Source organism: Cydia fagiglandana, chromosome 20 (assembly GCF_963556715.1).
Source record: "Cydia fagiglandana chromosome 20, ilCydFagi1.1, whole genome shotgun sequence".
Lineage (NCBI taxonomy): Eukaryota > Metazoa > Arthropoda > Insecta > Lepidoptera > Tortricidae > Cydia > Cydia fagiglandana.
The window spans coordinates 7231059-7246028 of NC_085951.1; the positions used below are offsets into that span (position 1 = coordinate 7231059).

A 14970-nucleotide genomic window follows, 5' to 3' on the forward strand; every position below is an offset into this window, starting at 1 on the left:
AATCGTTTCAATATGCTTCATCTTATCTGTGGTCTGCTGTAACGTGTTTGTAATGGCGGATTGTGATTGTTTGTAGAATTTAACGTTTTATACTGAAGAATAGTTGCTTACTTGTAAGTAGATACATTTATTTTCACTCTTGCTAAACGCTCTACTGAATGCATCATTGTTGAAGCTTGAAGGTTCCATTTTCTTTCAGCATTTATTAGTCATTTCTGTACGTCTTGAATTTTTTTGTTGCAGGTTTGTCCTTGCGATTTATTTACTACAATGTCTGATACTAGTGATCTCGACCGCCAAATCGAGCAGCTTAAGCGCTGCGAGATAATAATGGAAGCAGAAGTTAAAGCCCTTTGCGCAAAGGCGCGCGAAATCCTAGTAGAAGAAAGCAACGTCCAGCGAGTGGATTCCCCTGTTACAGTATGTATCACGTATTCCTTTTATTACTGTCTTTTCCTTAGTATTAATTACACCATTTATTTTCTAAGTAGGATGAACCGAGCTCTGAATCATTAATGTCATTATGTAGGTAAATACTCTTTGTTTCGATTATAAAATCCATACCATGTTAAGTAGGCTATTTACTTAAATATTGGGAATTTAAAAAACATTGTATTACATTCCTTGTGTCTACTCTGCATATACTGGGAATAATTTAATGCCAAAGTCATTTCTTACTTAAAAGTATTGTTTACCAGAAGTACCAAGTAATTGATGACACATCACTATAACTGTGTGAGGCCCAACTTGAAATACCCTCGTTGCCATATTACCTGTAAAGGAAAGTGCATACTTATGTTGAAGATTGTACCAAAATCTTCCAAAAAGCATGCTCAAACCTACAAATATTCTGGTACCAGATACCTGACATTATTAAAGCTTTATTTCTTCCATAGTTTTAACAATTTTATAAATATATTATTTGACATGAAACTATGATAGTTTTATATGGAGCCCGTTTGGGTAAAAGCCTCCTCCAACCCATGCCATTTTTCACGGTCTTTGGCTGACTCCATCCAGCTTGCACCTGCGACCTTATGAATATCTTCTGCCCAACGCCTTCGTGGCTAGCCTGGTTTCCTTTTTCCTTGTGCTATAGGCCCTGACCATGTTGTTAAGTGTCCATCTTTTATCATTAAATCTAGCAATGTGGCCTGCCCATTTCCATTTACTGACACATACCTGACATATCATGACCTTATCTTTTCTTCTTAAATTTGCAAATGTTGAGAGGAAACTGGTAGAGAGCTTTGCAATAGAAAAGCTGCGGCACGACCCATAGTAGACAAAGCTGGAAAGATACTCGTAACGCCTGAAGAACAAATGTGTAGGTGGCACGAGCATTTTACGGAAGTCTTCCGTACTCTGGATGACGAGCTTGACGAGGGAGAACCAGTTGAGACAGCGGAGGTCCTGGACATAAAAGTTGACCCTCCAGATGTCGATGAAATCTCCTGTGCTATAAAAAGTTTGAAGAGTGGAAAGGCTCCCGGAAATGACTGCATCCCGGTGGAAGCACTGAAGAGCAACCCGAGGGCAATGGCTAGTGTGTTGCATCCCCTGTTCGTAGACATCTGGGAAACGGGACGAGTACCTGAAAGTTGGAAGGAGGGGATAATCATCAAGCTACCCAAGAAGGGAGACCTGTCCCAGTGCTCCAACTGGCGCGGAATAAACTTGCTGCCTGTCTGCTCCAAGGTGCTGTGTAAGGTTCTGCTGAACAGAATGTCGGCCGCTGTCGATTGCAGACTCAGGGATGAACAGAGTGGATTCAGAACGGGACGATCGTGTACGGATCAGATTAACGTCCTGCGCATGATCCTAGAGCAGTGTCATGAGATGAAAAGCGAGCTCCATGTCCTGTTCGTAGACTTCGAAAAGGCTTTTGATAGGGTAAAGTGGAGAAGCATATGGCGAATACTGAAGCAAAGGGGAATACCAGTCAAGGTCATAGAAATAATCAAGTGCCTTTATGAGGGATCCACTTGTCGAATAATGCACAGGGGCCAATTGTCAGATCCGATACCCGTCACTGCTGGAGTTAAACAGGGCTGTTTGCTGTCACCATTGCTGTTCCTGATTGTCTTGGACGATGTGATGCGCAGAGTTACCAGTCAAGGGGAAAGGGGGCTGCCCTGGGTCAATGGCAAAACCCTTGAAGATATTGACTTCGCTGATGACCTGTGCTTACTCGCTACGACACAAGACTATCTGCAGTCGAAGATCGATGACCTGGCCGATGCCGCAGGAAGAGAGGGATTGCGTATCAACTGTGCTAAAACGAAAGCTATGCGCCTGCACGCCCAGAATGCAACGCCTATTCTAGTAAACGGGGAGCCAGTTGAAGAAGTAACAAAATTTACATATCTGGGAAGTGTTATGAACCCCCTGGGAGGTGCAGAAGCGGATGTTGAAGCTCGCATCAATAAAGCCCGCGCTGCATATGCGCAGTTGAAACCCGTATGGACTTCCACAGTCATCACTCGCCGCACCAAGCTAAGGGTTTTCAACTCGAACGTAAAGTCGGTCCTCCTATATGGATGCGAGACATGGCCCGTCAAGCAAGACATAACCAGTAGACTCCAGGTGTTTGTAAACAAATGTTTGCGGCGAATCGTAGGAGTCTACTGGCCACGGACCATCTCCAATGTTAAACTATGGGAACTGACTGGCCAAAACCCTTTAGCTAAGGAGATACTTCTGCGGAAATGGCGCTGGATAGGACATGTTTTACGAAGGCCAAACAATCACCTATCCAAGCAAGGGCTGACCTGGAAAATTCCCGGAAAAAGAGGACAAGGTCGCCCACGTACCACCTGGAGGCGCACAGTGGAAAAAGAGGCGGCATCAGTTGGCCTCGGCTGGGCGGAGCTGGAAGAGGCCGCGCTGGACCGCGAAGAATGGAAATCCCTTCTGAGAGCCCTATGTCCCTGATGAGGGATAACAGGATATCATCATCATCATAGTTTTTTAGCATTAGAAAGAAGGCATCTTGACATGTCTTTAATTGAAAAACACTTTTTTTTAAATCCTGAACTATAACTTATGAATGCAGAAGAATATAAATGATTGTACTAGATTCATAATTGTTATATATTGGCAGTGACATCTTTTAAAACATGTTTTTCAATTAAAAGACACATCAAGATTGTTTACCTAATATAAACGAACTATAGTGAATTTTATTCTAATGCTAATAAAAACGAACTATAGTGAATTTCATTTGCGATTTTCTGGCTGCCCATGGAAATAATTGTTCAGTACCCCAGTATTTATTTAATATAATCCTTTGTCAACTTTGGTCTCCCAATTAGGGTAATTCACCAGTAACTGGTCGGTTTTAGTAAATGGCCGCCCTAAACTTAAAAAAAATGAATTCTATTCACCTATAAACAGAATTCATTTTAGTATAAGGCAGCTAGCTATTGAAGGCTGGCCAGTCATTGAAACCTTATACTCAAATGAACTTTGTTTATAGGTGAATAGAATTCATTTGGTGGCCAATTACTAAAACCAGCCAGTTACTAGGGAATTACCCTAATTTGTTTTTTTTTTTCTTAATTACAGGTGTGTGGAGATATTCATGGTCAGTTTTATGACCTGAAAGAATTATTTAAAGTAGGAGGAGATGTTCCAGAGACCAATTACCTTTTTATGGGGGACTTTGTGGACAGAGGGTTTTACTCGGTTGAAACTTTCTTACTATTACTAGCACTGAAGGTAAGGCCTAATATTTTGTAGTAGAACCTGTTATTTTTATACATTAAAGTGCATTGGTGTTGAATAAGGTTAGTAATTAGTAACTGTACTAGTCAAAACTGTTGAAATTCGTAAATATTGTTACTCATACAGGCACTATATCTATCTATTTCTATCAATACCAATGCACCTTGATAAGTTTCAAAGAGTTTGTAAAAGTTGTCGTATTACAAAACTGATTCTTGTTTTGTAGAGTTTTTTTTTTTAAATCACCTTAACACATTCAACACCAAGAACCCGACTGTCGTGTACACTGTTCGTAGCGACTACGCGCTACATACGGCGAAACCGTGGCTACGCTCTACGAGCGTAACCCGTAGCACTTAGTGGTAATGAATGTGTTAACATATGGAAATATAGCCTTATTCAAAGTCTTGCTAAGTGTAATATTAATAGGCAGTTTTATTGTTTACATTGTAAATCAACAGATGAGCTCCCTTTCCACTGATCTTGAACATAACGTTATGTGAAAAACAAGCTGGCACTCCTCAGCTATCATTATAGAGAAGTATAATTTCAAATCAATTATCTATCATAGTTATATTGGTCGCTATGAAACTATACTTTTGAATTTTTTAAGATAACAGCATGCGAAAATGTTATAATGACGGTATTCCACCTATCCAATTTATTTGTCCTATGTGTATTGCGTCTCACATTTTGCTTCAATGAGAGAGTGAACACAATGACATCGGACAAAGAATTGGACAGGTGGAATACCACCCTTAGATATAATTTTTTTAAATACTGTTATTTTTATGTGTAGGTGAGATATCCTGACCGCATTACACTTATCAGAGGGAACCATGAGTCCAGACAGATCACACAGGTGTACGGGTTCTATGATGAATGTTTGCGGAAATATGGATCTATTACAGTTTGGAGGTAAGCGATTTTATTTTTGTTACCAAAATCTCAGTGTTGGTTTCAGTAAAACAGTTTTTTTAAACACTCATTTAAATTTATATTCCCACATTGTTATTTAGTAATGGGAGTTAATCACCCACTACTTTAAAATTACCTCTGACGTTTCGAGGACGGCATTGTTCCCGTCATAGAGAAATTCTGGCTAAAGTTGACATCAACATCTTATATAGAGCTGGACTTGGTCTAGTTTATTAGTAGTTATTGGTTTGGTTCTAACAACCAGAGCCCATACACCAAGGCCTTACCTGGGCCTAGGCCTACACCAATCTGTGGTACAGCTTGGTTCAATTTGCTACCAAGTGAAGTTAATGAAATAAACTTTGAAAGAAAGTAATAAATTCCAGTCCAGTTGAAAGTTAATGTTATGTTCAAAGTTAATAAAAAAAACTGGTACACTCCTATCAATATAACCAATTTGTGTAGCACTTAAAATTATTATAAATTTCAGGTACTGCACAGAGATATTTGACTACCTATCACTCTCGGCCATCATAGACGGGCGGATATTCTGCGTGCACGGCGGGCTGAGTCCGTCCATACAGACGCTAGACCAGATCCGCACCATCGACCGCAAGCAGGAGGTGCCCCACGACGGACCCATGTGCGACCTGCTGTGGAGCGACCCAGAAGGTACGTCTGTAACTACCTGTCCTTGTCATTGATCATATAGACGGGCGGATATTCTGCGTACACGGCGGGCCGAGTCCGTCCATACAGACGCTCGACCAGGGCTATAACCGTGAAAATCGAAGTTCGCAAATGGCGAGGATCTTTCTCTTTTACTCCAATGACCGCGTAATTACAGTGACAGAGAAAAGTCCCCGCAATTTGCGAATTTCGGTTTTCGCGGTAGCCCCTCAGATCCACCGACCATGGTGCCATCGACCGCAAGCAGGAGGTGCCCCACGACGGGCCCATGTGCGACCGTGAGCGTGCGTGACCGTGCTGTGGAGCGACCCTGAAGGTACGTCTATAACTACCTATCACTCTCGGCCATCGTAGACGGGCGGATATTCTGCGTGCACGGCAGGCTGAGTCCGTCCATAAGACGCGTAAGGGGCGAGCAATGTTCGACCGCGGCAAACCTGTATTTTGGCGCACGAGCCAATTTCGGCACCATCCGAGTAAACGCCAGTTGTCTCGATCCTGTACAATCTCCCGCCAATTATAGGCTTCAACCTCATCGTCCCAGCGATAACTGGGTGGGCTTAAGTTATACCCTAAAGGAAATCATGGACCAATTCAAGTTACATACATACATCACTGGCTCAGTGACCCAAAGAGGATAAAGTTGGTCAGCAAAATATTCACAATCATGTAAACATTTCAGACACACAAGGCTGGGGCGTATCACCTCGCGGCGCGGGCTACCTGTTCGGCTCGGACGTGGTGGCGCAATTCAACGTGTCCAACGACATCGACATGATCTGCCGCGCGCACCAGCTCGTCATGGAGGGCTACAAGTGGCACTTCAACGAGACCGTGCTCACCGTGTGGTCGGCGCCTAACTACTGCTACAGGTCACTTGATATGTCGCTTTTAAACTATTCTACAACATTGAAGGCAAGCTGCTCAACTCAGCGCTATTGTACAGTCAACTGTAAAAATATGGGTGTAGCCAACTTATTCAAAAATATGTCCCATAGTGATTAATTCGCTGACATAAGAGCTATGAGACATTTTTGAAATGATTTGTGCACCCATATTTTTACAGTTTACTGTACCTAATTGTTTAGGTTCTAGGGTCAAAAGAGTTTTAATGCCTATATATTTAAAACTCATCAAAAATTCACTCAGAAATTTACTTATAAATATTTTTTTTATCATTGTTGCAAATAACAAGATCACAGACGTCTCTGCCAGTTAAACCTGTTACAAATGTTCTGCAATTTTTAACTCCATTGAATCTGCCACAATCTCAATTGATTGTATCTACATGACAACGGTTTTGGCTACATATTATGCCACCATTTAAAGGACTCTAGTTTCAGACTTAATTTTGTGTAATCCTCTTTGAACATGTTCCTGGCTCCCTTCTCCCCTTTTATACTTATGAGACAAATAATTTATTTTATTTTCGTGTTTTGTCAGGTGCGGAAACGTAGCAGCTATATTAGAATTGAACGAAAACCTTCAGCGAGAGTTCACAATATTCGAGGCGGCGCCGCAGGAGTCCCGAGGCGTGCCCTCCAAGAAGCCCCAGGCCGACTACTTCTTATAATGTCGCTTACGATAGACAATCAAACATCTCGGTCTAGTATTACGGTTTTATTGTAGTGACAAACATTTAATGTGGACATAATTTAATTGTGATTTTAAGACTGGTAAGTGTAGCAAGTCAGTAAACCAAGTAACAGGACACTAGTTGAGTATAGCAGACCAGTTCATACTTGACGCGGGCGAATGATGATCCCTATTATCCCTACTCGCTTTTAGATAGACTTAATTAAAAAAATAAATGAAGAAACAGATTTTTACCTAAAAAAATGTAAAAGTAGCAAAAAAAAGTCTAAAAACATTTCGACATTAACAATTACTCCATACAAAAATAAACTGTCTTAGGCATCATTATACGCCGCGTCAAGTATAGTGTCATTATGTTTATCCAATATAAAAAAAAACAATTGACCTTACGGTTGAAGTGAATGTCTTAACTAAACAACTTGTGATGGATTTTTAAGTCAAGACTAGGCATATGGAATGTTGAACCCTACACGGGAGAGGGAGATTGATAGGATAGGTTCTTGATGGCACAAATGATTGGTCATGGTCAACAAATAATGGCATAGTTTAGTACTCTTGCCTAAGTGCTTAACTGGTGTACTTGCTTCACATGAAGACTAATTAATAAAATACCAATGTGATAAAATTTTAGACACCAACATGTTAAAATTTAAACTGGTAGGGTAATTAGCCAGTAACTGGCCACCGGCCAATAACGGCCACCCTAAACTAAAAATGTATTATATTTACCTATATACATAATTCATTTTAGTATAAGGTTTCAATAACTAAGGACTGTATCGTTTATTATAAATACAGATAAAACCTGGTCTAACTGTTGACGTGTGTATTATTTTGTATTACTATGTTCTTAAGGTATAATCTGGGGGTATTTTTAAGACATATCTGATATAAGAATGTTTTACATTTATTTTATTTTAGGGACTTTATGATGATTTTAATACCTTCTAGCAAATGTAATTCGGACAAGCCTATCGAGCTTAATTTGAGACTATTTCACCGATTCCTTAGTACGATTTAAAGAAACAAAAGGTTAATATGCTGCCAAAATATGCCATCTAAGTGTCCTTTTCATGATTGCTCAATTGAACATCCACAGAATAAATGTGGTGTATTTTATCTTTACATGAAAACGACTTTTTATGCAACATTTTGGATTCCCGTCAATTTCTGACGCCAGGGAAATGACGGAAACAGCTAAAAGAATCTACCGAAATCCAAAGCCTAACGGACATTCATGGCGTTGAACCATGGCTAGAACAGGTCGATAGAAACGCTCCATGATGGTTATATTGTATACCAAAGTCGGGGTTGTCGTAAGTAACATGCCATATTTTCAAAAAGGCCACCAAGCACAGATCCAAAACTTTTTTTCCAACTAAAAGAAATGATTAGACTATGCCCAGATGTTTCGCTTTACGAATCATATGTAATTGCTGTTTACATAGTACGATTTTTTTTGTGTAATACTTATCTTGTTCGCAAACCGTAAATTTTCTTGTAGTATTTGTCCGAAATCGTTGTAGTTACTCGGGAGGATTGGGTAAATATTGTCCAAACCATATGCTTTACGTGATCTCCCAGGACGAAATGTTACTTATTATTAAAGCACTAATTAAACTATATGTGTAATTTTTTAATAAAAACATAATACCAGAAAAAACGGCTAAGTAAAGTTGTATTTATAATAAACGATACAGTCCTTAGCCACCAAATACTAAAATGAATTCTGTTTTTGAGGTGAATAGAATTCATTTTTAGTTTAGGGTGGCCGGTTATTGGCCGGTGGCCAGTTACTGGCGAATTACCCTAAGTAAAATGAGACCTTCATTTTGCGTATTCCCAATGTACAAAGTATCAATTTGATCCAATGAAGATTGTAACATTGTGTTTAAGTGTACTGATATTATTTTTGAATATGTTCACACCTCTCGGACGAAGATAGGAGGTGTAACGCGCATTTGTGATGAGAAAAGAGTAAATTAAGGATTTCATTGATGTAATTTAAATGGTTAATACTTATTAGGTAGGTTCTACTGTGCTAACAGAGTCATACGTTTTCACTTGAGCACTGCCGTATTTTTAACGTAGATTTGAAATAATTGTATACAATAGTAATAGCAATTGGTATTGTTATATTCTGATGTTTAACTTTTTAGATATGATAGTGATCTCACAGTAATTCCGATTATCAATCATTGTCTAGTACCAATCTGTTCTAAATCCTTTCTATGATTATTGTGGTTCCTAAAGATGAAAATGACAGGCCTATTAGGAAATGATTTATGTATTATCTTATTTATTCCTGCTCAATGTTTAAGTTATGAATGGAAGTTACGAGTAGCATCATGTACTGTTTTTTGGATTGGTTCAATTATCATACTTAGACAAATAGACAGACATATGTATTTGATGCTGAGTATTGACTGAACAAATACATTTCAGTTCCCTGGACAACCCACTTGTTTAAATCAGTTCTGTATTCTTATTCTTACCTCTTATTTTTATCAATATTAAAAATGAAATGCCAATAATGGGTTTTATTTGAAACTATATTTAAAACATGAACATCACAAAATGAGGTAGCCAGCGATAACACACTAATGATAATGAATAAATTAGCTATCTAAAATCACCTTTACTTATATTGTACATAAATGAGGTAATATATCTCCACACTTGGTGGACACTTTGATGTCTACAATATTGTCTGCTCTAGTAGGGCCTATATTTAATAGAGCCACTTCTTTTTTAGCTTCTTTAGCCTGTAGAATTATCCTGTAACTTGAATAGACTGTCAAGCTGGAACCAACAACAAATACAGCATCACTGCTAGAAACCTGATTCCTGACTTCTTCCACTCTTTGCTTTGGGACATTATCTCCAAAGAAAACAATGTCTGGCTTCAGAGGCCCTTCACACTTGGGGCACAAAGGAGCTCTAAATTGATCTACCTGTTCCTGAAAAAAAAAAGACAATTATACATCATAAAAAAACGACATGTACATACGGTAATTCGCCAGTAACTGGCCGCCTTAAACTAAAAATGAATTCTATTCTCCTATAAATAGAATTCATTTTAGTATATAGTGGCCAGTTATTGAAACCTTTACTAAAATGAATTTTGTTTATAGGTGAATAGAATTCATTTTTAGGTTAGGGTGGCCAGTTACTGGCGAATTACCCTATTAACCATAGGGTTAAAATAAAAAAAATTATAAAAGTTTTGCCTTTCTGTGAACAATGAGTACTTTGCGTATAGACGCAAAGTACTGATTGTTCACAGAAAGGCAAAACTTATTTATAAAATTTTCTTGATATAGACTACCATACTGCCCTGCTAAGCCGAAAAGCGCTATCTCAAAAACAAATGTTTTTGAAAATGGAATTCTCAGTTATAGAAACTAAAGTATAAATTAGCAATAGATTTTCTTTTGAGATAGCATCACACTCACACATCACTCGGCTTAGCAGGGCAGCATAGCTAATATCAAAAAAGTTATCTATTGGGTTATGTTTGGCACACTTCAGATCAAATGTGCATAAAAACTATTTTAGTCTCCTTCGCAAAAGTCATTATATGCCAACTTATACTTACTTTAGATAACTCAACATCACCATCGGGCCTTATCATACTGAAACTGCTTTCCATGGCTGGATTGTTTTTCATTAACACCTCCTGCAGGTCATTCCTATCAATCTCATACGGGCAGCTCAAACATTTCACTATGTACCCAGAACCATGGAGCTCAATGACATACTTTGAACCAGCTTTCTGATGCAGACGGTCAACATTCTGAGTTACAATTGCTGCCACTTTACCTGCCTAAAGATAAAAGAAAATGTTACATTTACCTAAGTTTTCTTTTTGTATCTGGCACATGTTAAGACGCATATTCTCATTACCTTTTCTAAATTATTGATGGATAAGTGTGAAGCGTTTGGTTGTACACCACTAAACCGGGGCCAACCAACAAAGTTTCTAGCCCAGTATCTCTGCCTCACTTTCGGATACTTCACAAATTCCTGGTATTGAACTGGCTTGTGGTTACTGCGAGCGTATAATCCTACCTCTTCCGATCTATAATCAGGTATTCCTAATCAAATAAAAAGCTTAAATTATAAGTCAGTTTCAGTAGTTATCCTAGTGAAAAATGCAACATTTTCTCACCAGATTCTGTAGAAATACCCGCTCCAGTAAGAATTAATATTTTTTTGTGCCTGTTGATAAATTCTCGCAGTATTTCAACATCTTTTGGCTCGGGTGGCTTATGTTTTGGCACAAAAACAATCTGCCTAGTCAGTTCCTTTAAATTGTTAGGACGAAATCGTGCAAACATTATGTACTTTAGAAGACAATCGAGGTGTTAAACAATTTGAAGTTAATCTAATTAATTAATGAGAATTAATAAAAACAAAATACGTATGTGTTTGACATATAAATCCTATATTAAAAAATAAAAATAAATGACAGCGGGTTGACGTTTGTATTTAGTTTCGATCAGGAAGTTAGATATTAATCGGGAGCGAACTGTCACTTTTTTTGTCATACTAAATTGAACCTTATCACCGAGCCAGAAAGTTGTTCGTACCAGACTAGAGAAAACGGTCCACATGAGATAGAAAAACCAGAGCCCCGTGTCTCACTCGCACATGTTGCCAATGTAAAAAAGATACCATTGTGGCAGTATTTATATCAATATACTACTGAAAGTAATTACCTTCATATACTATTTTAGTGCTATATTCCGATTACAGTTCTGATATCTTTTAAATAATTTGTTAATCATTATGATGTCAATATTATTAACTGATTAAACCAAGCATGTGCATAACAAAAAAAACATTAAATTGAATATGGTAGAAATTGTAGTAACTTTGGATATTAATTGGTATCCCCAACTTGATGACATATTTTTCGTGTACACACACACACACACACACACACACACACACGTGTACAATCAAGAAAACATTGTCAAACTCATTAGGGTGACTATGATATCGGTGCGATTTGGATCGGTCTTACAGAATTGTTATTACGTACTTAATGTAAAAATAAGTTTACCTAAATAGTATACTAATAAATAAATAAAGATATACTTATTTCGGCATGTTTAATTATTCGATTCATGTAATGAGAGCTATATAATTGCCAAAAATTAAATCCAAAGTCCTTAGACATTACAGACTCATATTTATACTTACTTACATAATATTTAATTACTGAAACGTTAATTCTAACTATTTATATATATGTAATCGATTCTATATAGGTTGGACACACATTTCCGTCAGTATACAAAGGCGGCAAATTTGAAAATTTTGTTGCAATCACAGATCTACGATGACGCTTACGCTTAAAGAATAGCTTAAGTATGCAAAAGGGAAGTCACCACGTATATGAACACACCATGAGTATGATATTGTTAGTGATAGGTATTTTGTTAAGCATAAATAGTGTAAGATGCCGGTTTACACAGTTAAATGTAAGTTTTTATTTCGTTGTGTGCTAATATTTAATATAATGAGAAAAGATCCTGGCCAAACTATACATTCCATCTTATGCTAATATCCCACATACATATGACTTATGGTCACCCTAATTAGAAAGAGATGGAGGGCTCAGGTTTGATGTCTCATGTGGACACACTTTTTGGCCAGTGTACACTATCCCGTTTACTCTCTACGTCCGTGGTTTCGATCGAGCTTCATTTTATATCGCCGAATATTCGCTAGACGCAAAGACAGATTTTGCTTGCGTTTAAATATTGACCTACATCGCAACGAAGAATGGAATGGAACGTGGCGTGACGTCATGTGTCATTCTATGTCATTTTCGAAATTTCCCAACATAACCTAAAAGCTGCACAATTGCATTTTTATGCCTTGCTTGATAGATATATAAATTATTAAAGATGACACTATACAAATTAAAAACAGCACCAACAGTTTTAATAGAAGATGACTATGACAAAAATATAGTGCCTTTGCTTTTGGAATTGGCAAACTATGATAAACATGAATTGCATATGTTGTGTTATGAAAAGCCTGCCAGCTATTGGAAATGTGTTTTCAAAAACAAAAATGTGATATTCCACGAAGATCCAAACATAGGACACCTAGAGGAAATTGGGAGTTCTAAATGTTCAGTGATAATTGATTCCATAAACCAGATGTCCCTGTGCTTGGGATGGACAGACTGTTTCAAGCATTTAAGAAGGTTCATATCCAGTACGGACGTTGTACAGTTAATATTTATACTACACAAAGACTGCTTATCTCATTATTCTAAGACACAAAGTCAATTACATCACATAGCAAGTGCCATAGTTTCATATGATGCAGTAGATTCATCTAAAATATGGGTACAATTGAAAAAGAGTGGTAAGATAGTTAAATCAGAAGAAATCCTTACATATGACAGCAGGACCTCAACTTTGAAGTCCAATATTGTAATAAAAAATAAAAAGAAGGAAGAGGAGCCAGCGAAGCCTTTGCCGAGTAGCCTGTCAACATTCAAGATAGAAATGGACCAGACGGAGAAACTGGAGAAGTACAAACTGAAGCTGCCGTACATGAGTAAGATTCACAGTGGAGAGAGTAAAGTGTACTATGAACCGGACGCTGTAGACGACTGGGACGAGGAAGATCCTGATGAAGATCTTGATATTTAAATAAATAAATCATACTTCATAGTTCTATTTCCACAATTTTTCAGCATGTTTTATTCTGTACAGTCAAGTGTAAAAACACATCAGGCTCAAAAATATGTCCCATAGTTCTTATGTCAGCAAATTAAGAACTATAGGATATATTTTTTCGAGTAAGTTATATGCACCTTTATTTTTGTACTTGACTGTACATCCCTAGTTATTGCCACACTGAATAGCTTAGAAAACATGCTGGATTTAGACCAGACATACTTACTTTTTTTTTAGTCACCTTCAATTAAAAGGTCAGCTATTTGTCACTCCCATACCTGTGTTACAAGAATATTTCGTCGGGTGGTAAGCAAAAGTCACTAACACCATTGAAATTATTGGACAATAAACCGTGTTACAAGTGTAATAAAGTGCATTGTTACTTTAATTTTTTGATAGTACTTAATAACTTTTGCTTGTCACCCGACGATTTGTACAACTTTTGTTGAAGTTGTTGAAAGCAAAGCTTACCTTTATAGTTAAAGTGATGTTGATGTGTAGAGAGAGAGATGATGTGAAAATTCGAGCCCTGAAGTTTTGCAGCTGGTTTGGTTGCCGTGTCCCTGTTTCTGAGCCAATAATAAAAATAAAAGTTGGCAATTCAGTTACCAGTGTTACCACTACCACAAAACATGGTGTTGTATAGCGCCATCTAGTTTGGCTGTCAAAGTTGGGTACACCATTTTTTCTTACACCTTTTCGCAGTCAACTACTATTATTCATAGCATGCTTGATAGTCGCTATTGCGCACCCGCACACGCTGTATTGGGACCACATTAGGACAGTAAAAAACATCAAAATGAAATGAGAAATTTAAAAATTTCTAGTTTTATTTTATTTAGCAAGGTTTGGTTTAGCAAGGCCCATCTTGCCTCATTTCACTTGGCTTTATATTTAAGAATCCGGTTTGATCTTGTAGTAACACTGAGAATGTAATTTGATAACTTAATTTTTTTTAAATGTGAACTGTGACATTTTTAAACTGTATCAGTAAAGGCCTGTCTCCATATTGCGCGGCAAACTATCGAACATTGCCTCGCGTGCCAATATTCGATAGTTTGCCGCGCAATAAGAAGACGGGCCTTAATACGATTTTACTTTTGCAACTATACTCACGCAGCCACGAACAAGTTGATACTGAAGTACTTTAGATGGAAAGACATGGAAGTATCGGAATTGGATATTGGAAGGAGAACAGATTCCATCACAAACCCTTGGTTACAAAGAATCACTTTTTATTTATTTTTCTATAATCCGTTACATTTTTGCGTTTTTTTTTTTATTTATTTGCCACGTAGCTTATCGACATTACATAAATATCTAATAAAGTAGAAAT

At 37.7% G+C, this 14970-nt stretch overlaps 4 protein-coding genes across 7 annotated transcripts in view; 2 read left to right on the forward strand and 2 right to left on the reverse strand.

Annotated features, from left to right (window-relative positions):
• Positions 1 to 14970, reverse strand: part of LOC134674549 (uncharacterized) — a 420725-nt gene that overhangs the window by 270178 nt on the left and 135577 nt on the right. The window lies entirely within an intron of this gene.
• On the forward strand, positions 12 to 9112 carry LOC134674556 (serine/threonine-protein phosphatase 4 catalytic subunit). Its single transcript, XM_063532669.1, has 8 exons — positions 12 to 113; positions 244 to 420; positions 3568 to 3720; positions 4526 to 4644; positions 5135 to 5316; positions 6017 to 6206; positions 6778 to 7592; positions 8745 to 9112. Exons 2-7 carry the CDS (start codon positions 271 to 273, stop codon positions 6905 to 6907), a joined length of 924 nt encoding a protein of 307 aa, XP_063388739.1. The 5' UTR covers positions 12 to 113; positions 244 to 270; the 3' UTR covers positions 6908 to 7592; positions 8745 to 9112.
• On the reverse strand, positions 9464 to 11356 carry LOC134674563 (NAD-dependent protein deacylase Sirt4). Its single transcript, XM_063532676.1, has 4 exons — positions 11102 to 11356; positions 10837 to 11027; positions 10529 to 10756; positions 9464 to 9890 (listed from the first exon to the last, which is right to left on the reverse strand). Exons 1-4 carry the CDS (start codon positions 11268 to 11270, stop codon positions 9573 to 9575), a joined length of 906 nt encoding a protein of 301 aa, XP_063388746.1. The 5' UTR covers positions 11271 to 11356; the 3' UTR covers positions 9464 to 9572.
• Positions 12777 to 13626, forward strand: LOC134674778 (elongator complex protein 5). The gene has a single exon (XM_063532910.1). The coding sequence runs from the start codon at positions 12849 to 12851 to the stop codon at positions 13605 to 13607; it is 759 nt and encodes a 252-aa protein (XP_063388980.1). The 5' UTR covers positions 12777 to 12848; the 3' UTR covers positions 13608 to 13626.